This window comes from Nilaparvata lugens, chromosome 2, assembly GCF_014356525.2.
Source record: "Nilaparvata lugens isolate BPH chromosome 2, ASM1435652v1, whole genome shotgun sequence".
Taxonomy (NCBI): Eukaryota; Metazoa; Arthropoda; class Insecta; order Hemiptera; family Delphacidae; genus Nilaparvata; species Nilaparvata lugens.
In genome coordinates, this window is record NC_052505.1 from 25,987,313 (window position 1) to 26,012,120 (window position 24,808).

The 24,808-nt window shown below is 35.1% G+C and overlaps 1 protein-coding gene across 1 annotated transcript in view; it reads left to right on the plus strand.

Moving 5' to 3' along the window:
* The first annotated feature begins 565 nt into the window (after window positions 1-565).
* The window catches only part of LOC111059045 (phospholipase A2 group XV-like), a 44,456-nt gene continuing 20,213 nt past the window's right edge, over window positions 566-24,808 (plus strand). Inside the window, exons 1-4 of the mRNA XM_039420897.1 lie at window positions 566-650; window positions 18,363-18,511; window positions 20,327-20,561; window positions 22,660-22,887. Of these exons, the coding sequence (XP_039276831.1) occupies window positions 566-650; window positions 18,363-18,511; window positions 20,327-20,561; window positions 22,660-22,887 (697 nt within the window). The remainder of the gene's footprint in view (window positions 651-18,362; window positions 18,512-20,326; window positions 20,562-22,659; window positions 22,888-24,808) is intronic.

Here is a 24,808-nt window from a genome sequence, read left to right on the forward strand (position 1 = left end):
TTGAGAAGTGTTGAACCACTCTACAATTGTATCAATTTCAATTGAAGAGAACCCATATGATAGTTGGAATAATTCGATTTCTGTATCTCATATCAGTTTACATGGTATGTACTTGTCAAGAAGTGAAGTTGATTGATCGAAAAAAAAGACGGGAGAGAAAAGATTGAAGAGCAAAGATCTGATAAATAAAATGAGAATATGGGAAATAATATGAACGTGAAATGACATTTCCACACTCAGATGTTTTTTCACCTATTGAATTTGGAAAAAACAAGAACTGAGAAGTGTTGAACAAGTTGACAAGTGTATCAATTTCAATTGTTATCTCAATTAGACAGAACCAATAAGATAGCTGGAATAGTGCAATTATCAAGTCTCAGATCAGTTTACATAGTATGTACAAGTCAAGAAGTGGAGTTGATTGATCAACAAGAAAGAAGAATCGGCAGAGAAGATCGATGAGTAGAAAAACTGATCGTCTGATAGTTATATTCATTCAGTTCCTATTTGACTAGTAATATCATTGTGACTTACTGGATAACAATAGTTTTACCACAAGTGGAGGATGATGAGCTATAGGATACAAGTGTTTCTCATATTGTTATACACCAGCAAAGTATTCACCGATGGATTGAATCCTATCATTCTAAGTATGCGAATTATAAAACATAAAAAATAAATGTATGAGTCTTCTTGTACGATAGTGAAATTGATATAATGTAGGCTGTATGCCATTTTGATTGGAATCTAGTCTTGCAATCTCCTATAATAGTGACGTCTACGTTATAACGGCATTAGAGAAAGATAGGAGAACAGCTTTGCTGATTTTTCGTCTTGCCACTGTCTACTATACAACATAGATGATTCCAATATATCTGACGTAATATTAACTGTCCACATTTGTTGAAAATAATATTGATAATATTTTATTTGTCAGGAAAATATATTTTTCAATTATTTCATTATAAGTTTTCATAATTGATATGAAATACTTTGATATTATATATAGAGATAATTTTATATTTCAAGAAATACTTAATCATATTTCTCCATTGTTGAAAAACGATCTGGCGACATTGCAGAGCTGGGAAAGGATAGCGCTGTATAAGGGCGTTCACATTAGTATTTTTTTTCTAATATTGTGAAAAATTAATGTATTTTGCAAACTTGAAGTCAAGTTACACTTATTAAAAATAATTAATAATTTTTTTATTCGTAAGGAAAATATATTTTTCAATTATTTAATAATACATTTTCATAATTGATATAAAATACCTTGCTCATACCTTGATCATATTTCTTCATTGTTGAAGAACAGATCTGGCAACATTGCGGAGCTGAGTAAGTTTGTGTAGAAGCTACAATCCAACCTACAAATGGGGAAATGAGATAAAAACCAACCCGTAAATTATGCTGCAGACTTGGGTCAATAGTAGCTCCCACTATAGGCGTCTACTAGGTGTCGCATAAGCACAGAATTGGAAATGCCACATACGGTATATTGAGTATAATAGTATATGAAGTTCAGGACCTTTCCAATTCCAATTTCGCGTCCCTTTGTGCATGCTGCTCAAGAATAGAATAATTGTCCAACAGCTGAATTCCATTCAGGGCATCTGGCTTCCCATGCAGCCCTAAATCGGGAGTGTCTCAGTTCATCAAATACCTATTCTCACAATTTCTTGAGATACAGTAACAAATTAATGGGAAGTTGAGCCATCCAGTACGACAAGCTCTATGGAATCAATTTTTTGTTACAGACAGGGAATGTATAAGTTAATTGTTCAGGGAAAGTTGGTTGGAAGTTAACGGTTATGGTTTTTGCTTTTGAATGTCAATATGCTGGTATTATTCACAGTTCTTTTGAGAGCTTCAGAATTAGAAATATGATACAGTATCAACTGGACTCTCTGTAAGCAACAGGAACTTCACGTACTGGAGTTGGCTACTCGGCTGTTTCTTTATCAACTGAGCAATGCACCTGCCGCTCGCTATCCAAAGACCATACATCAACCACCCAGTGAAACCAATCGATGTCTGGTTCTATGCCCAGACCCTCACTTACTGGTTCATGTAACTGAAGAATATCTATTTCAGACCAACAAAATGAAGGACTACCACAACTTGCCAAAGCAGCATAGGTCAATCAAGGTGGTAACCAGCCAATCTTTCATACCTGCCAGCGACACTCAATATGATTGTCCAAGCATCCCCTAGCCTCAGCACAATCCCAAACAAACATTTTCACAGTGCTTATTACGTGGATTACGTTAATCCATAAATGAGTGTATATAAGCCAGCATAAATAATAATAATTGTACTCATCCATTCTTTTATTGTTCTAATAACGACATGCATTTCCATTATGATTGATATTATTGATTGGATGATTTAAAAATCATGAAACTTCTCAAATCTGTGTCAATGCTTCAATACCAAATGAAACTTTCAGTACCATAGTCAAGATAGAATTATATATATATATATATATATATATATATATATATATATATAATATATATATATATATATAAATAAATCAAAACAAGAGAAACGATATCTAAGTAGATTGAAGACACTTGAAAACTTACATTAGAAATGGGGGAAACTTACATTAGACACGACCATTTGATTTCAAACTGCAGTCTGCTCGGTTGAGGAAGGAAACTCAGTTTTCGAAAATTTCCCCCAGTTCTAATGTAAGTTTATAAGTGTTTTTTATGTCTTGGAGACACAAGACATAAATAGATTGAAAACACTTAAAAACTTACATTAGAAACATAATTTTTTGGAGACTGCGTCTCCTTCCTCAACCGAGCAGTGAGTGGGTACAGTTTGAAATCAAACAGTCTTGACCACAGAGTACGCACGGAGAGTCAATTGTAGGAGCAGAGACCACAGATTACGTGGTGCAGACGGATGGAGAGAAAAAGGGTACAGATTCAGGGGACATTATGGAGTATTTAGGGGGCCGTTACAAACTGGATATTTAAGATTTGAGTGGGTTATGAATAAGGAAAGGTGTAGCTTATGAATTGATAGAGAAGAGGAGATTAAAAATTGGAAATCAAAAAAGAATTAGACTGAAATTGGAGAAAGATGTAGAATTGAACTTGAATGAAATTTATTTTTCATTTTTATTGAACATTTAATATATATTTGATAGCTGTGAAATTTATTATAATATGATGAATTGAACTTGAATGAAATTTATTTTTCATTTTTATTGAATATTTAATATATATTTGATAGCTGTGGAATTTATTATAATATGATGAAATTCATCTCAATTTAATTAAACAGTTGGTGTGAAGTTGATAGCTATGGTACTATTGCTGCTACAGCTATGGTACTATATCATAATAAGATATGAAATTTATTTCAATCTAATATTCATTTCAATTCGGTATTTTCATTACCAAAGCTGACAAAAGCTCAACTGTAGTCTTATTGAACACCACAGATAACATCAATGAAGCCAACCGGCAACTCACCAACCCCAAACAGTATCAACTCCTGCCTTCTGACCCTACTCCACAAATCTAAAAGAAAGTCTTCAATTTTTTCATGCAATCTGAAGGCCTCTCGGACTCAGACATCAACATCCTTTTGCCAGACTCTCCCAACACATTACTTCTTCTTCTTCTTATGGTGCCTATCCGGTTCAGATGTTGGCGACCATCAATGCAATTTTGACCCAGTTGGTTGCGATGCAAGAAAGCTCAGTGGATGATTTGTCAAACCACTGCCTCAGGTTTGCCAGCCATGATGTTCTTCTTCTTCCTCGGCCTCGCTTGCTGTTAATTTTGCCTTGGAGTATTTGCTGCAGCAGTGCGTATCTCTTCTCATTCCGCATGATGTGACCCAAGTACTGTAACTTGCAACTTTTTACGGTGTTCATGATTTCCGTCTTTTTATTCATGTGACGCAGGACCTTACATTAGTGACCTTATCTTTCCAAGAGATCCGCAACATCCTCCTGTACAGCCACAATTCGAAGGCCTCCAGCCTTTTAGAAAGTTCTTGTATGACTGTCCATGTTTCAACTCCATATAGCAACACAGTGAATACATAACATCTCAAGAAGCGGACCTTTGTGACAAGAGTTATGTTGTGATTTTTAAATAAGGCTCTCATTTTAACAAATATTGCTCTTGCTTTTTCTATTCGGCACTTGATCTCTTGTGCATTATCCCATTTATCATTTGTTATAGTTCCCAAGTATGTGTAGTGGTCTACTTTTTCAATTCTTATGTTATTGACAGTGATAAGGACATTATTGAATTCAACTATTAAAAGTTTTATCTTGTTGACATTCATTTCTATTCCATATCTAGCACTTACTTGTACAACTTTGTTTAAAAGTGCCTGCAGTCCTTCCGGTGTATCTGCAAAGATTATGGTATCATCTGCATATTTGATATTATTGATACACAGGTCGTTAAGGGATATGCCTTCTTCTATGTCTTCAAGTGCATCCCTGAAGATGGATTCAGAGTATAAATTGAAAAGGATGGGTGAAAGAATACATCCTTGCATCACTCCTCGTTGAATATTTATTTCCTCCGTATGCTCTCCCTGTATTTTGAGTACTGCGGACTGGTTCCAGTACAGGTTTATTATTATGTTAATTGTTCCTGAATCCATTCCAATGTTTCTGAGTATGTCCACCATCTTCTCGTGTATTACCCGATCGAATGCCTTTTTATAATCTATAAGGCATGCAAATACACTGCAGTTGACATCTCTGCTTTGTTGAAATAGTACTTGCACACTAAAAAGAGCTTCTCCTGTACCTACAGCATTCAAGAAACCAAACTGATTCGGCGCTATCTGTTCTTCACACAGTTTGTATATTCATTTATGAATTATCTTCAGAAACAGCTTCAACACATGGCTCATTGAGCTGATGGTGCGATAGTCGTCACAGGTCTTGGCACTTGGTTTCTTTGGTAAAGTGATGAACTCCGATTTCAGCCATGACTCTGGGATCCTGCCCGATGTGTAAATCTGATTGAAAATGCTTGTCAACCGTTTTATGTTCTCGGTACCAGGAGTTTTAGGAACTCTGCGTGTATTCCATCGGGCCCAGCTGCTTTCCCGTTCCTCATTTGGTTGATTGCTGCATTGACCTCTTCCTCCAAAATGTAAGGTCCACACTCTCCGTCTCATGTGGGATGCCTTCAGCTCTGTTGTCTTGGAACAGTTTCTCGATGTACTTTGTTCACTGTTCTTTCTTCTCTTCCAAAGATAGAATTACATCACCCTCATCTGATAACAGCACTCTTCCTGTCTTTCTTTGGCCAGTCCCAGTAAGCTCTCTCACTTTCTTGTAGATGTTGAAGTCGTCATGCTTGCTCTGTAAATATTCTCTCCACACTTTTCAATCATTTCTTTCTCTTTGGCTTCTCTTATTTTGTTTACAATGATCTTCTGGATCCTACAGTACTCACCCTTGTTACCCCTTGACAATCTTCTATCCAAGTTTAAGGATCTCCTTGGTCATCCATGGTTTATTCCTCCTTTTTTCTGGTTTAAGCATATCCGTTTTTATATTCTGTACTATTTTCTGTAGACCTTTCAGCTCCATTTCCACATCACCTCTGTCTGTCCCTTCATACTGATCATTAAGAGTCCGTATCACATCTGCCTTTGTTTTCTCATCTCTTAGTTCTCTCAAATCGAAAGGTGGGTGTGATTTCTTTTTGATCTTCTTCATTCTGATTCTGAAATCTCCCACCAGGGGATTATGATCTGATAGAATATCAGCACCTGGGTAAGTCCTCATTGTCATGCAGCTGTTTTGGAACCTCTTGTTGATCATGATAAAGTCAATTTGATTTCTGATCACCTTTTCTGGTTTGTCACTGGGACTTTTCCAGGTATACAACCGGCGCTTGGGCTGTTTAAACCATGTGTTTGTTACAACTTAGTCATGTGTTGATGCAAACAGTTCCAGTGAGTCTCCTCTCTTGTTTCTCTCTTCAAGTCCAAATGGGCCAACAGCGTCAGAGGTTTTCCCTTCCCCCACTTTGGAGTTTAAGTCTCCCATTACAATATTTATGTCATTCTTCCTCAGTTTACTCATGACATTGTTGATGGAGGCGTACATTTCATCAACCAATTCATCTGGTTTATCCAGAGTTGGAACGTATACTTGGATGATGTTGATGCTTACCGGGCTTCCTTCAAATTATATAAGTAGTATCCGCTCTGAAATGGGTGTGAAAGTTTTGATGCATGCTGCTAGTTCTCTGGTCACAATAACTCCCACTCCATCTTCATGTTTTCCATCATTTCTTCCTGAGTAGAATACTTTGTATCCCTTCAAATTCACCTCGCCTGAGTCCAGCCATCGCAGGCGACACACTACACTTCTATCTTATATTAAAAATTCATAAAGAAGGCAATCCTGGTCGTCCCATTGTTTCAATCATAAATAGCCCAACTGAACGAATCTCTGCCCTTGTTGATTTTCACCTCCAACCCATTGTTGCCTCCCTAACCTATCATATCAGAGACTCCTTCCACTTCATAGATATCCTAAGAAACACAACCCTTCCAACCGACCAACAAATCCTCCTTGTTACCATTGATGTAGCCTCCCTCTACACTTCCATCCCCCATTCTGAAGGCTCAAAATCCCTTGAGCATTTCCTTTCCTCACGACCCACACCCTTCACCCCTTCAACCACCTTCATAGTAAACCTTGCGAAACTGATGCTCACAAGCGATGCCTTCAGGTTTGAAGATAAATATTATCTTCAAACCCAGGGTACAGCCATGGGCAACAGGATGGCACCATCCTATGCAAACCCATTCATGGGCCTCCTTGAACAGGATTTCCTTTCCAAACAAACCCTATCCCCCCTGATATGGCTCTGTTCCATTGATGACATATTCATCATATGGCCTCATGGACATGATACCCTCTCCCACTTCCTCAATCAACTCAACTCCAACTACTCTGTCTCCTTCACCTGGAATATTTCTGAATCCTCCATCAACTTCCTCGATGTCAATGTGATCCTTCCCAACTCCAATACCTTATTAACCAATACTTTCACCAAATCCACCCACACTCAACAGTTCCTACACTTTGAGAGTTGCCATCCCTACCACATTAAAAGATCCCTCCCACTTTCCCTCTCAATCCGAGGCCAAAAAATGTGCAGTGATCCCCACCATCTTGACCAGTACCTCAAAAAACTCCACCAATCCCTCCTGAAATGTAACTATCCTGGAAGGTTGTTACAGAAACAAATCTCCTCAAAAACTGGCACTAATCCAACCACAAAAGATTCCCAAATCCCACATAATCCAAAGCTCTGTACCACCTACTTCCCTGAAATTGAAAACCTCAAACCTGTCCTTAAAGATCTTTTCCATGTCGTCTCCTTCAATCCCTCTACCAAAACCCCTTTTAGCAACCACCCAAACTCATTTATAAGCAACCTCCCAACCTCAAGATATTTATCTCGGGCCACTCCTGTGTTTCGGATGGACACGTTAAGCCGTCGGTCCCGGCTGCCTGAAAAGCAGTCGTTAGGTCATGTCAGAGGCCTGAAATTGATCAGTTGCTACCTGAAAACTCTGACACCAGACCTGAGCCAGCCAGGTCACTTGATATTATTATTATTATTACCTCAGGAAAATTTTCAGTAAAAACAAATCACTCACCTCTGATGAAATCCCAACTCCACCTGGTACCCCCTGCTGTAAAACCTCCCAACGCCCCCACTGTAAAACCTGTCCTATCACTGATTCTTCCATCTCCTTTACCAGTCCTATCACCAACTACACTCACCAAATCCATCAATCCAGTAATTGCATCTACCTCCTTTCCTGCAACTTCTGTCCTGCCTTCTACATAGGTGAAATCACCACTGCCCTAAACCTCTGGATCAACAATCTCAGGACTTCCTTTGAAAATAATACTTCCCTACCCATCCCTACCCATGGCTCTGAGCACAACAAGAACCTTGACCAATGCTTCAAAGTCAAAGTCCTTGCCACCCTCCCTCCCACAGCCCCCTCCATAGATGTCAAGACGAAAGAATTGGCTCTTATTTGGGTGCTTGGAGCTGCTTCCAGTCCTGGTCTCAACAGACAGCAATAGTACCATAGCTATCAACTTTACACCAACTGATTAATTAAATAGAGATAAATTGCATCATATCATAATAAATTTCACAGGTATTAAATATATATTAAATGTTCAATAAAAATGAAAAATAAATTTCATTCAAGTTCAATTCTACAATTCCTTTCTCCAATTTTAGTCTAATTCTTTTCTGATTACCAATTTTTAATCTTCTCTTTTCTATTAATTCATAATCTACACTTTTCCTTATTCATAAACCACTCAAATCTTAAATATCCCTTCTGTGACCGCCCCCTAAATACCCCATAATGTCCCCTGAATCTGTACCCTTTTTCTCTCCATCCGTCTGCACCGTGTAATCAGTGGTCTCTGCTGCTACAATTGACTCTCCGTGTGTACTCTGTGGTCACGACCGTTTGATTTCAAACTGTACCCACTCACTGCTCGGTTGAGGAAGGAGACTCAGTCTCTGAAAATTTCTGTTTCTAATGTAAGTTTTTAAGTGTTTTTAATCTATTCACGTCTTATGTCCCCTGTTTTGATTCATATACATATACATATTGTGAAGTATCAAAATCTGATGGGTAAATAAAATCCCTACTTGAAAGGAATTTATAGGTCTAAAGTGGAATAGTAGTCTAGTATCGCCAAATGCGATAAAGTTTTTAAAGATTAGATAATATCAGGTATCATGGCTAAATTTAGAACAGCCAAATAGAAATAGAAATAGTTTGCCACTTATATAATATTATATAAAGTATTGAAAATTTGAGGTTAGGTGTAAAATATTTATTGATCGGCGACATAATGAGCGATTGATTTGCATAACATAAAATCTAGCCAGACACCTTGGCAGAAATTTATTGTAACTAAATGGTATGCAACTAGAGGAACTAAAAATGCACATGGCTAATTGTTATAAAGTGAGAAACAACCTATAAACATTAGAAAATTGTACTGCATGTAAAAAATGTACTAAAAACCCAAGATAAAAATAAATTAATGTATTAAGGAAGTAGGAGGTTCGTAGGTGCATGTATACTGTAACAAATTTGCATGAACCAATCAAATGGTAGCAATCGATGGGCGGTAATAGTGAGCTGATTCATATGTATTTGTATATATTTCTATAAATGATAAGAGTTTATGAATTATTGTTGTTCAGTTTATGTATTGGATATGGCCCGAAGACAGATATAATATCAGATGGGTGACATAAGTAATGATTTAATAGATTGGCACGAACTATTTGAGCCTTGAATGGCGTAGTAACGAATTATTTAAATTTTATGTAAATTTGAAAGTGGAAATGAAAACTGTGAAAAGAAAGTAGAACTTGCCCACTTGCCTGCCAACCACTACCATGTAATGTCACCAAAATTTATAGAGCACAATATCTTTTACTGTACATTTTTAATGACTTAAAGTTTAATCAAATTATTAATTTTCCATATGACTTTGTGATGCTATAGTAAAGCAAAAGTCATCCAAATATTTTTAATCCCTTGGAAGAGACGACTTCAGCCACCAATAATCCAGGACTACCAGGAATTCGGATCGCCATCAGCAACTTATAAAAAATCCAGCACGTGAGTGATAAATAGTTGAAATAAGAATAGGACGCCCTCAGTGCTTCGAGTGAAATAAGAAATAGAAGCTAGCTCGTCGGAAAGGTTTTAAATATTAAGAAATTAATAAAAATACTTGCGCAAGTCTTAAAATGGTATAAGAAATATTTTATTGAATAGGAACGAGTCAATTTATATATCAAGGGATACACCAATTAAAAGAATATTAAGTTCTAAGCTAGTAATACTAATGTTCACATGATCATTGATTTTATAATATGATTTGTAATAATATAATGTAGCTCTGGTTCTTTGGATAAATTGATTTATCTAATTCCATCAGGAGCCGAATCTTGCACCCTGAGATATAAATATTTATTGGAAATTATAAAAAATGATATATTTATAATTATTGATTCATCAATTTATCATTCTCTGATTTAAGAAAATATAATTATATGAAGGGAGATTACCTAAATCGACAGGCAACAGCAAGTTGATGTCAAAGCTACATGCAAATGAATGCATATGATCAAAGAATCAAAAAGCACATGGTAAAGTTTCGTGCTATAGAACTGAAAAATAGTACTGATCTGTGATATTTTATTTGATTTCGTTCTCGTTTCATTGCATATTTTGTTGCTCTATATATTTTCTATATTGATCTGACCCTGAGATTATTCGTTCAATATATGTATCAAATTTTTCATGGTGTACCATTCATTTTATTCCTCAATACCATAGGATACAAATTATATAATATATATATATTTGTATATTATCAGTATTAAATTATTGTGAGAGCTCCTGAATGAGCCTATTAGGATCTTAGTGAAAATATATCCTAGAAAACCACGACCAGATGTTATAGTTAATTATTCTCATGCTCTACCGATTGATGCCAAGCAGGAGGCAAAGTGTTATTCCATCAAAAATAACGTTACTATATATATATATATATATATATATATATATATATATAATATATATATATATAAATTATGTAAACTTAAACAATTGATGTGCTGACTACTATTTTTGTCAGTACCGCTTAGTGTCGCTCTCAGCGCGCTCATTTTAGTTAGTCCACTCCAGCCACTTGATGTGTTAACATGTATTTTTTGCAAATAAAATTTCTTTTTAAAAACTGAGTTTTAATGAACGTGAACGTGTTTGGCGCCCGAACAGGGACCCTGAAGAGTTTTTCGTGAACATTTTTGTGAAAATTGTGCTGTTCATTTAACCGCCAGTTTATATTGATCAATTATCAATCACAAGTGATCGCAGAAAATTCGAAAGTCAGGGTCGCAACTGATGTGCACCATCATCGAGACTGTCAAGTGGAAGAGTGACTCATCAACACCAACAACCAACAACCACCATCCTGGGGAAGAAAGGCAAGAAGGATAGCAGACCATACCATAAACTTCTTATCGATTACCGGCCAAGGTTAAGATCGTACCTGGCTCTGGCTGCAGCTGTATCCAACTCCACAGTTCAAGGTAACACGTCTTCTACATCTACAATCAGTGACAGTAATAGTGAAGATAACAGTGAAAGCACAATGGATAACCCCCTTATTTCAAGACCAATTGCGAAACATCACCTACACATAATACTTGAATATACAGGAAACCCAATAGAACTACTCAGCTTTCTTGAAGTTGTCGAAAAATTGAAAAATGACTATTGTAATAATTGTATCGCGGAAGCAACAGACAATCATTGGATTCTCCTTCACTATTGTGAAAAAAAATCACATGGACCTGCTAAAGATGTAATCCTCAACAGTAAAGTAGATGACCTCTCAAATTTGATTGATGTTTTGAAAAATAACTTTGCCGATAATAGGACAGTAGAACAATTAACTATGGAACTGCTTGCTATGAAATCACACCAAAAAGAACACCCTATACAATCTATAAATAGACTGCAATAAAAAAGAACCGTGATTATCTCAAGACACAAACTCGATGGACTAACTGGTCCAATTCTTGAAACTATCTCATCTCAGTTGGATAAACAAATTGTAATGATTTTAGTCGAAGGAATCAACCACCAGCTTGGAGCTCACCTACAAACGCTAGGAATCAAAGACCTCAGTGATGCAAGACAGGCTATTATCAATAAGAGAAGTGTTTATTTGAAACCTTTAGGATTTACTACTGATGTAACACAAATTAATCAAACTTTCAGTAAATCTGAAGGAAAACAAAACTCGTCAAATTCCAATCAAAAATCGCATCCAAAAAATTTCCATCAGTTTCAAAACCAAAACAATTCATATCAAAGAAACTTTTCTCAATTTAAAAATCGTGATTTAAATTTCAATCAGAGAAATTTCTCTCAACCTCAAAATCATTTCAATCAGAGAAATTTCTCTCAGCCTCAAAATAATTTCAACAGAGGACAATCCTTTCAAAGTAGATTTTGTAATGGACAAAGTTTCCAAAATCACAACTTCAATCGTAATAACAACCAAAATTTGAATAAAAAATCAAACGATGTGAGCATGAGAACAGTTTCAAACTTCCAAAAGTTTCCAGTTCACAATATTGAATCTTCTGAAAATGAGTTTTCCGAATTTGAAAGCATGAATGCTAGAATGAGTTCTATGAAAAATGCTGTAAGTGACCTTTGCGAGAAAATGAATCATTTTTTAGAAGTAGGCTCGAACAACAATCCAAAAACGTAGTATTAGATTTGAATACGATCTCTCTTGATTTGCCTCATATTCATTACAATGATCCACGATTTTTGATCGATACAGGTAGTAAATATAATTTCATTAAACCTCAAATGGTTTCTCCTCAGACAAAAATAATTGATTGTGATTATAAAATTCGTACACCTGCTGGTGAATCTAATGGAAAAGGTTGTGTAAATATTAATGTTAAGAATATGCTTGGTGTTGATAAAGATAAAAAATTGTATTTGTATGATTTTAGCGATAATTATGATGTTCTTATTGGAAAGCAAACATTGCAAGGGTTGAAAGCAGAAATTGATTTGGATACCAATTGTCTCATAACGAAAGATTGCACGATACCACTGTTAGGAATGAATCATATTGAAATCAACAAGGGTTGGAATGAATTGAAAATTAAAACTAATGTTTGCACTCCATCAGATAAGCTATGTGTTGTTAGTATTAAGGAATTGCAGTTGTATAATATTGTAACTGATATTGATAGGAATGGTTTTATTGAGATTGAATATTTTTCTGATTGTGACAAAACGTTGAGTATCGAAAAAGTTTCTGTAGAAGAATGTGAATTGTACATGGGTGAGATGATCGATAATCCCCTCTCCATTGACGAAATCACTTCTTTATTGAGAACTGAGCATATGAACTCAGAAGAGAAAGAATGCATTATTAGTACTCTTATGAAATATCCTGAAATAATAAAATTCGAAGGTGATATATTAACTGCTACTAACTTGCTCAAGCATAAAATAGTGACTACAGACGAAGAACCTATTTATTCAAAAAACTACCGCTATCCTATCTCATTTAGGCAGGATATTAGTAATGAAATAAACAAGCTACTCGAACAAAAGATATAAGACCGTCTAATTATCCGTACAACTCTCCCTTATGGGATGTGCCGAAGAAACCTGAAGCTTCAGGAAAACGCAAAGTTCGTCTTGTAGTAGATTATCGGAAATTGAACAACAAAACTAAAGATGAAAGATTTCCTCTCCCGAATATTGAAGACTTGTTCTCAAAAATCGGTCGAGCAACGTACTTTTCGGCTATTGACCTTGTTTCAGGATTCCATCAAATTGAAATGGAACCCGAATCAATACCAAAAACAGCTTTTAGTACTGAAAATGGTCATTATTAGTTTCTCAGAATGACATTTGGGTTGAAAAATGGTCCACCTCAATTTCAAAGGACAATGAACTTGATATTTTGTGATTTACCAAATGTTCTTGTATATCTTGATGATATTATTATTTTTAGTGATAGCTTACAAGAGCACATGAAACCCTGAACGTTGTATTCAAAAGATTGAAAACTCATCAACTAAAAATACAATTGGACAAGACCGAATTCTTTAAGAAAGATCTTCTATTTCTAGGTCACATAGTTTCGGAAAAAGGCATTCAGCCTAATCCTGAAAACGTAAAAGCATTAAAAGATTTTCCCGTTCCACAAGCTACAAACAAATAAAACAATTTTTAGGTTTGGCAGGATACTACAGAAAAATGATAAAAGGATTCGCTAAAATAGCTCAACCTTCAACTAACGCATTGAGAAAAACATCCACTATAAACCCAAAAGATCCTAAATTCATTGAAGCTGTCAATTTTCTGAAAGAAGCAATTACTAACGCACCAATATTGCAGTTACCTAAATTGAATGATCCATATACTTTGACAACAGACGCATCCAATGTAAGCTTAGGGGCGGTCCTTAGTCAAATGACTGACAATAAAGATCTCCCAATTTCATTCGCTTCTAGAACACTCAATCCCGCTGAAAAAAATCTTTCTACTATTGCAAAAGAAATGTTGGCAATAACTTGGGCAGTTAAACATTTCAGGCCATATTTGTATGGAAGAAAATTCACCCTAAGAACAGATCACAAGCCACTCCAATGGCTTCATTCTCTAAAAGAACCAAATGCTAAATTAATGAGATGGAAAATGTTAATGGAAGAGTATGATTACACCGTAGAATTCATAAAAGGTCGCTCAAATTGTGTTGCTGATTGTCTCTCACGGCCTTTCAATGTAAATATGATGGAAAGTAGTGATGAATTTACAGGTTTTGACAATTCAGAATTGTTCCCAGGCTTTCCCGCGGAAAATAATGCGAACAATGCCAATAACAATGATGAGTACGATGACATTGATATCAATGATCTGCTAAGATTCCATAACAATGAAGCTCCTCCGTCAGTAAATGAAAGTATATTATTGAATGATCTTGATGAACAATTAGGTAACAATTCGATACTTAATGCAAATATTGATAATATTAATGAAAATGATGTGAAAACTGGCAACGAAAACCTTGTAAATAATATTAATAATGATAATGACAATGACTCACTAATGACACAACATTCTCAAGAAAGTTCAGATGATAGAATAGGTATAATGGACGAAAATAGTATCATAAACACTGAAGCAAACCAAATAGTTATTTCACGAGGTAAAGGAAAACCCCAATTCAAAAAGATCTTTAATAAAAACAGAATAATTTTCAAATACAGATACGCACTGACATTGGAAACAACGTAGAAGAAATACGAGAGTATTTGAAACCTGATACTGTGTACGGTATAGTATTTTCAAATAAAAGTCCATTGTTGTCTAAAAACAGAAATTCTAAGTTCAATGACTAATGAAATTGTCAAAATAGTTCCCAAAATAAAATTCCGAATCTACAAAAGAATAAACGCCGACATAACTGATGTAGATGAACAAACAATGATAATAGCTCGATGTCATGAAGACAAAAACTTCCACAGAGGGATGAACGAGAATTATAAACAACTACGTAAAAACTACTATTGGCCCGCAATGCACAAAGACGTAACCGAATTTGTAAATAAATGTGAAATCTGTTTGAAAACCAAGTATGAAAGAACCCCAATTAAAACTAAATTCAAAGTAACTCCCACACCTACTAAACCTTTCGAAAAACTTCAGATTGACACTTTCACGTATAATAATATTAAAATCCTCACAATTGTCTAAATTTTTCTAAAAGACTTTCCGCCTACACATTGAAATCAGCTAACAGTATCGAAATAATAAAAAATCTAAAAAACTATCTTTCAGTTTTCCCAATAATTCGAAAATGTATTCAAACCGATAACGGATTAGAATTCAACAATGCACTATACAAACAATTCACTGAAATAAATGGTATTGAAACTTACTTCACCACACCTTATCATCCCCAATCTCAAGGACTAATAGAAAGAACACACTCCACAATTATTGAAATTCTACAAGGACTCGAAATTAAATTCCCAAAATATAGTGTTGAACAAAAGCTTCGATTAGCTTTGCGAACCTATAACAATTCGATAAAAGATCAATTCAACTTAAGCCCAAATGAACTAACTTTCGGAATTCAGAACTATTTACCAAAAAATCAAGATCAGGATAATCCCGCAGTAATCACTGAAGAACTTGCTAATCAATACTTCAAAGAAATACAAGCGTTGAATGATACCGTTTACAAGAAAATAATCGAGGAAAAGAAAAACGAACAGAAAAATGTAACAAAAATAGAGAGGAACCACCTGAAATACCAGATAGGATATTCATCAAAAACCCGAAATTTCACAAAAATGTTCCAAGGTATAGCACAGCTACTAAGGAAGGTGATAGGTTTAAATTGAAAAGAAATGTAATCAAAATCCACCCTAACAGAATGAAAAGGCCTCGTAAAAAAGTAAAAGATAATCTAATTGTTGCAGATGGAGGCAATGACCATCCTTCTGTTGTTCCTGATCCCAGCAACGTTGACGTACAGACTGACAGACTCATATTAATAATCTGCAAGTTGCTTACATATCCTCTGACATTATTGAATCCTTGAAGAAAATTTCACTCAACCAATATTTTAAATTAGAAATGATTTCTGAAAATAAAAATAAAAAGGTAAAACGTGGACTAATGAACGGATTAGGAAACGCCATATCATGGTTGACAGGACTTATGACTGCTGACGACAAAGAACACCTCGACAAAGTTATTGATGAAATAGAAAATAATGAATTACATCTTGTTAAAAATGGAAAACATAATTTTGAAATGAACCATGAGTTAATTAAGAAATTTAATTTCGATGTTGAGCATATTGATTCAAATAATAAAGCATTAGAAAATATTACTAACGAAACTGCCAATATTGTCGAAAATATGCAAGCGGTTGACTTAATTACTTTGACTATACAATTGTTGGATGATGAAATAAATGATGTTGTTAACTCGTTGATGTATTGCAAAGAAGGGAAACTTCATCCATCAATTTTGAGCTTTGATGATTTTCGTAGGTTAATTAATTATAAGAATTATTCATTAGCTAGTAGAGATTCCAGTATTTTATGGGAAATTAGTAATAGCACTTGTATTTTATCGAAATCTGTTATAACTTACATTATCCATTTACCGAAATTAAACGATTTATTCGAAAAATATGACCTTCTGTCTTATCCTGTTGAAATGGAATCATATGTTCACACCATGAAATTAAAAGAAAAATCGATATCTGTGTCTCTAAACAAAAAGCTTTGGAAACTGACCAATTGTCAAATATTCTCTTCTATTTCTTTTTGTACTTCAGGAGAAATTATACATGATAACTGTATTTTGTCTGTAGTAAATAATAAGGATTTGGATAGTTGTGTAAGAATACAAATAATTAATGATAGACCATTTATGAATTATTTCGAAAATTGTAATTGTATTTTAGGATATAAGTTTGATCAAATTAATATCAATAATGGCACTATAAATACTCCTTCATCTTCCCTTATCAATCTGGATATCAATGATAAAATGACAGATGTAAAATTACCGTTTACTTCAGTTACCACATATGCACAAAAATTAAGTCATGTACCAAATAAAATTCATACTAAACTTATCGATTTGAAAGATGTTAGTGAACTTGATGATATTGAACCTAGAGATTTTGATTTTATAAATTTTGAAGATTCTTTCGTCCTTAAGACACGCTACATTGTAATTTCTGTTTTAAGTACATTTATACTTCTTGTAATTTTGATAATCGTTTATTACACATTTAAGAAGCCAACCAGTGTACTAAATTACCGAATTGATACACAAGTACCAATATCATCAACCCCTACCATAAGCTATATTGTACCACCTAGAAATCAGATCTAAGTAAGTAAACTTTAATTTATAAACTTTAAACTTCAACTTAAGGAGGGAGGAATTATGTAAACTTAAACAATTGATGTGCTGACTACTATTTTTGTCAGTACCGCTTAGTGTCGCTCTCAGCGCACTCATTTTAGTTAGTCTACTCCAGCCACTTGATGTGTTAACATGTATTTTTTGCAAATAAAATTTCTTTTTAAAAACTGAGTTTCAATGAACGTGAATGTGTTTTATATATATAATTATATATTTATATTTGGTAGCTGAATATATATATATATATATATATATATATATATATATATATATATATATATATATATATATATGAATTAAAACAGGAGACATAAGACATAAATAGATTGAAAACACTTAAAAACTTATATTAGAAATGGGGGAAATTTTCGGGAACTGAGTTCCCCTCCTCAACCGAGCAGACTGCAGTTTGGAATCGAATGGGATTTCAATTTGACCAATCAAATGGGATTTCAAACTGCAGACTGCTCGGTTGAGGAAGCGAACTCAGTTCCCGAAAATTTCCCCCATTTGTAATGTAAGTTTTTAAGTGTTTTCAATCTATTTATGTCTTATGTCTCCTGTTCTAATTCATATCACAAACTTTGAAGTGTCTTCTGTTATGTGCTCTATATATATATATATAATATATATATATATATATATATATATATATATATATATTAATAGAATAGGATACGCTACTGTCATCTAGATGAATGAAGAAATCCAATCTGATTCCTACATGAAGTAACCGAATTAAATAATGTAATGTAATCTAATCTAATGAACGAATTCAGTTCCAGGTTATTCAGGAAGTCAGATTGAAGCTAAACTAAATAACAAAACAAATGTGCCAAACTTCTTTTGCATGGAGAAGAGCGGTGAATTCTTCAACATTTGGGGTAGTATAGAAGTAGTTTTTCCACTTCCCTTTGTGGACTGCTTGGTGAGGACTTTTTGATTATTTGATTATTAATAAAAAAGCAAGAATTTTTCATGTTCTTTACATCATTCACTAATTTCACAAAGACTGGGCACCCAGATAATGCAGCCAGAGCAAGGTCGTTTACCTTATCACCAGGCCTTTTAGTAGATCATATTATACAGAATATAGAGTAGTTTTTCAGTCATCCAGTTTTGATTGGAATCACACATGTGATTCATGAATGGGCATTCAGTTGTAATATAAATGCATAGTTGTTGATATGAACAAAATAAATACGGTATTTCAGTTACTGGGATAATGATAATTGAAGCTAATTCATGAATTAGTGAATAAGCCAGCATGAATTGTTTAAATGAAAAGACTAAGAAATTGTCGAAACCACAGATTTTCATGGAAATCTGACTTTGAAAATCTGTGGTTTTGACAATGCAGCAATGAAAATTTTACCCCCTACATTGGAGCTGCTATAACATTGAGAGAAAAACTTGGAATAGTGAAATAATACATCATTTCAAAGAGAATTCAATGCTCGACAAACCCACGATGAGCATCAGTTTTTATGATGCATTGTTGGAAAGGTATAAGCCCTGAAAGAGCAAAATATTGAATAAGAACTTGTTATTTCAACAATTACACACCTTCAAGAGCGAATATCTCGGGAACTGTTGAGAATGTCACAAAATTCCACAAGACAAAAAGTGTGGAGAATTTATCAAGCTTCATTTTTGAATAGTTATTTCAGTCAATTGAATCCATTGTTCTCTAGATATGAGCGTGGAAGCAAAACGCTGCAAAATTCAAATTTTAAACCACACTCATTCCCTTAGCACATGAGCTAGGAATGGGGACTTTTGATATGTTCCCCTCCCAACTAGTCTCAACAAAGCTGCAAAGTCAAAAATTTTGTTCAAAAGATTCCCTCAAAATTCTTTTGTCAATTGGTCTATTGTTGCAAAAATGGAGATTCCACACTCAACACTAAAGCTGCTACAAAAGGTGTGGGGAAATTCGTAAAAGCGTGAAATTATACATCAAATTCAAGAGAAACCAACGCCTTATAAGCTCATAATCAGCATGGATTTTTCCCGTCGATTTTTAAAAAGCTATAAGAGCAAAAATAGAAAAAAATTGGTGGCAAATGTGTTTTTTCCAAAAATGTCACACCTTCAAGAGCGGATATCTCGAAAACTAGTGGAGATATAAAAAAAGTGTGAAATAAATATTGTGGGAAATTATGTAAGATTCAATTTGTTATATGACAGTCAAGTCCTTAGGATACATAGTTTTTGAGTTTTATGCGAGAAACCAAAAAATGGTACCTTTAAACCACCCCCACCCCCTTAGAACAGTGGGTAGGGGTGGAGACTTTTGATATGTTTACCTCCAAACTACCCTAAACAAAACTGCGGGGTCAAAAATTGTCTTCTCAACTTTTCCCTCCATAATCTTTCCTTGACTGGACTATTACTGAAGATTATCAAAAGAATATGCTGAAAATTCCCACATATTGAGGTTATACACGCCTCGACTATTTTCAACATAATATTCATGATCTTTGATAATGTTAGTGGGGATAGTGATAGTGGGATATCACAATTAGGACTGAGTCTATTATCAGCAACATCTTTTGTATGAGCATTACAATTAGGTATATATTTGTGAATGTAATCAGATACTACGACATCATCTCACAAAATAGAATTATGATTGGCTGATGAGCATTCAACATCACATTCTATCTATTGACATGAGCTCATAATATATCAATCTTGAAGATTATGCCATTAATTGATAATTTATCTTCTACTCATTTAGGCAGACAACTTGAGAATGGTATATGATAGTAAGACACACACAACCAATCCTCCACCTGGCGTGGAGACGCGGATACCTGGCTTTGGAGACACAGCCAAGATCGAGAATGTCATGCCTAATAAAATGTCTCGAGGGAATTACTATCATGATCTAGTGGAAGGCCTGGTCAATAGTAAAGGTTACGTGCGCAATGTCAATCTCCGAGGAGCTCCCTATGATTTCCGCAAGGCTCCCTGTAAGTCAGGACATTTTTCACAGGCCACTTCATTCAATTCAAGAGGCTATTCTGCACTAGGTTCGAGTTATTCAATCCTTGAAGGGAGGGACTGAGATGTATTTATTCAGGAGAAAATTGAAATATGTTCCCTTAACATAATAATATGAATACAGTGTGAGGTGACGAAGTGACAATGCGATTTGACAAAGTACTATCAGAGCTCTTTTCAAGGTATCCCCAAGCATTCTCGGTCATCTTCATAGTAGAAAATCTACGGTACCCCAATTCAGTTAGTCTATCTATTCCAACTAGATTTGTTTGGAATATGTTTCAATTGGAAAACTGGTCTTCAATGATTCCAATTGATTGAATATCATGGGAAAATACTTTACAAAAAATAGAGTTTTTTGCCACAATTACTATAAATTACTATAGTTGAGTATTCATGAACATGCAATGAATTCCCATAATCTTCCGAATCCACGGGATAGGTGATATGGGGATACTGCGACCGTGCTAGAGCAGACAGCCTTGAGAATCATGCTTATGTCTGTAGTGATTTTCCCATCATAAGCAACATCTTTGACCATATATATGGTATGCATCATAGGTTACATGGTACGCATAACATACATACAGTCACAGTCACACAATTTGATTCCTGGACTATACTGTATTGAGGACTGATTCACCCTAGGTCGATTCAGCATCAGGACACTACTCTGCATAGCAATGACATCCAGTTCCTAGATGTTGGTCCAAATCACTTAGATGACATCCCAGTTCTGTGCCCCCTGTGGGTTGGGGGAGCTTTGAGTCGATCATCATACTCAAGAATGTGTTGAAAACCAGAATTCACCCACAGTATCCATGCTTGTCGTAGAAGACGACTAAAATGGACCTCAAGGCAACTCCAGGAGTTGCCTTGCCTTCAAACCCACAGGATCTGCCCCATAAGGCAGTTTCAGATGGTCAAAAAGAAAAACCCCAAGAGACTAGAGATGGATGAAACTCCAGGCACAAATGTAGGTCAAAAGGCTGAGTCAAGGGTGGCCGGGCGCCCTAGAGGCAGCTTGGCCACCCCTTCCTCAGTGTTAGGACCTTCAAAGAAGGCCAGGAGTGGAGCTCACGTAGGTAACGAGGACTAATCAGTCTGAAGAGACTGCCAGGCATATCACACTGAATTGCAACAAGCATCCGGGTGATGAATGGGATATTAGTATAGGGAAAAACTACTGGTTCTTGTAAAGAACACAGGTATTGGTTTGCCTTACTAACATACTATTTGGGAACACAATAAGCTTTAGTTGTGGGATTCTTTGAACCTTTGGATCCTTGAATCCGTACCTTCAAAACAATAACAATCCCAGTTCTGTACAAAAATTAGGTTGTGTTCTACAAAATATTTATATGAATATCAAGACACATCCATTCCCACAATTTAAATAGCTTGGAAGATTATCCCTGTTCTATACAAAAAATGGGTTGAGTTACAAATATTTATGAATAAAAAAAAACATTTATTCACAAAATCTGGATAACTTTGATGTCATTCCAGTTTTATACAAAAGTTTTATTGTGTTTGAGAAATATTTATGAATGTAAAAACAAACCCGTTCACATTATAAAACTGCCAGTTGCTTGTATTCAAAACTGTGGCCCTTTGCTATGATTCTCTCAATATTGAGTGAGCTCTACTTAAAATAGCAAGTTCTTTAGTATGAGCTTACCATTTACCATCACAGTATTATGTTTTGGTAAAAAAATTCTTTGATGTGGAGTGAATGAAATTTAATTCCCATAGGATACATCCATGATACATATAATAGAAATTCCCTCCAAGCCTATGGACGCTCCTCTCCTCCCTAATTCTGCTTCAACTCTCCCATTTTGAAAGACCGTTGTCAATAGTCGTTTTAAACACTGCTGAATTAATTTTGACCCCCTCCCACACAATATTTGTTTTTGAGAACTCTGTATAGAACTTGAAGGACGTAGTTGGCGAACTCTGCCCCTATTTGGCACCACTGTGAATGAAGAGTAATCAATTTGAAAAAGCATTATCACAATGGATAGTACAAACTACAAATTAGCGTGTATGTATGCGTTTCCACAGATGAAAACAAACAATGGTTCATTGATATGAAAAATTTGATTGAGGAGACTTACAATAATAATGGCAAGAAACGGGTTATATTGATTGCACACAGTTTTGGTGGACCTATGACATTGACCTTCCTCCAAGGTCAAGACCAAAAATGGAAAGATACATATGTGGCCGGTTTTATCACATTGGCTGGCGCATATGGTGGCACAGTAAAATCAGTCAAGATGTATACTCTTGGTAAGTTTAAGTTTTCGATTTGAAATTATTAGCTTTGACATTTCAAAACAATCAGGACCATGGTTTCATGTTTTCTGCTCAAAATGTCTTGACCTTGACCAAACATAATCATCGTATGAAGGATAATCATAGGTCGGATGAAAATGATTTAGAAGATATAAGAAGACATTCTTCTCTTTATCTTCTTCTTCTTCTCTATATCTATAAAAGGCTAAGCCCCGACAGACTGAAATCACACCACAGCCCAAACTACTGAGCCTACAAACTTGAAATTTTGCAGAATCGTTTATGATAGCCTCAAAACATCCACCAAGAAAGGATTCTCAGCTGATCGAATTCAATTTTCTGTGGATCGAAAGCGCGAGCTTTATGCCACGTGTTTGTTCCATTGTTGTATGCTCTTTTCAAATTCAAATTGTATTGCAAACAAAAAAAACATTGAAACATTTCTTAATAGACAACAAGATTACAAAAACAAGATGTCAAACATAAACCTACATTTATTTGTAGCACGGCCAGAAAAAGACAAACTTGAGTACTATTAGCCGTGAGTTCATTCAATATAACTTATATTTTTGTGTTAATATTTTGTGAACAAAAAGTACGAGTTAATGAGAGATGTGAGTAATTTCTTATATTTGATCTGAATGGTTATTCATATTGTAGTAGTCGAGGTCACTTCAATAAAAGTTTTTCATTTTGTAGCTAATAAATTTCATACGTATTGATTGTCCATAATGTATCCAGTGTCCATAATGGAAGTGATTGAACTACTCAAAATTATTAGCTTACTGGTCCTCCATAGAATTAATAGTATTCCTGGTGATTGAGCCTGTCTTTTATCAGCGTTGACTATTAATAATAAAGCTTTATTTACAACTAGCTTACCTGGCGAATTTCATACCGCCAAAAAGTCAATGTATCTCATGTCACACTTTACTTTATTTGGTGAATCATGAAATTTATCTGACAATCAATATTTTCATTTACATCTGAATACGGACTTCCTATGTGCTTAGTCATGCAGCATTCATTAATCCCAAAACATATTCTTCTCAATTAATTGGTAGTAATATCTAACAGTAAAGTGTTGAATTAAAAAAAAATAGATAGGATAAATCAGTGTTTCAAAGATGAATTCAATGTTTTCATAGTTGTTGATTGTCAATAGATGGTCCAGGAAATATGCGATGTACGATGAATCACACAGAATTACATTTTCTTCCCATCTTCCATTTTAGGATGAATATAAGCTAAGCTAAATTTGAAAAAAGGGAATTATTCTGCCATTAATGAATGCAATATGAACAACTCTCTTCCATCAGGTGAATAATTTTTTTCCAACATTTTCCGGTTACTCAATGATAGGGGAGTGATAATTATTTGTATAGATCTTCTAAGGAACCATCATCCTTCTAATATTGTAATGTGTTCTCATATTAATTATGTTATTTATTTTATACTGTAATGTTTTTTTATTGATGTAATTAATTTTTATTTCATATTGATGTATCTTATGTGTGTGTGTGTGTGTGTGTGTGTGTGTGTGTGTGTGTGTGTGTGTGTGTGTGTGGTGTGTGTGTGTGTGTGTGTGTGGTTGTGTGTGTGTGGTGGTGTGTGTGTGTGTGTGTGTGGTGTGTGTGTGTGTGTGGTGTTGTGTGTGTGTGTGTGTGTGTGTGTGTGTGTGTGTGTTGTGTGTGTGTGTGTTGTGTGGTGTGTGTGTGTGTGTGGTGGTGTGTGTGTGTGTGTGTGGTGTGTGTGTGTGTGTGTGTGTGTGTGTGTGTTGTGTGTGTGTGTGTGTGTGTGTGTGTGTGGGTGTGTGGTGTGTGTGTGTGTGTGTGTGTGTGTGTGTGGTGTGTGTGTGTGTGTGTGTGTGTGGTGTGTGTGTGGTGTGTGTGTGTGTGAATAAATCATCTACAGC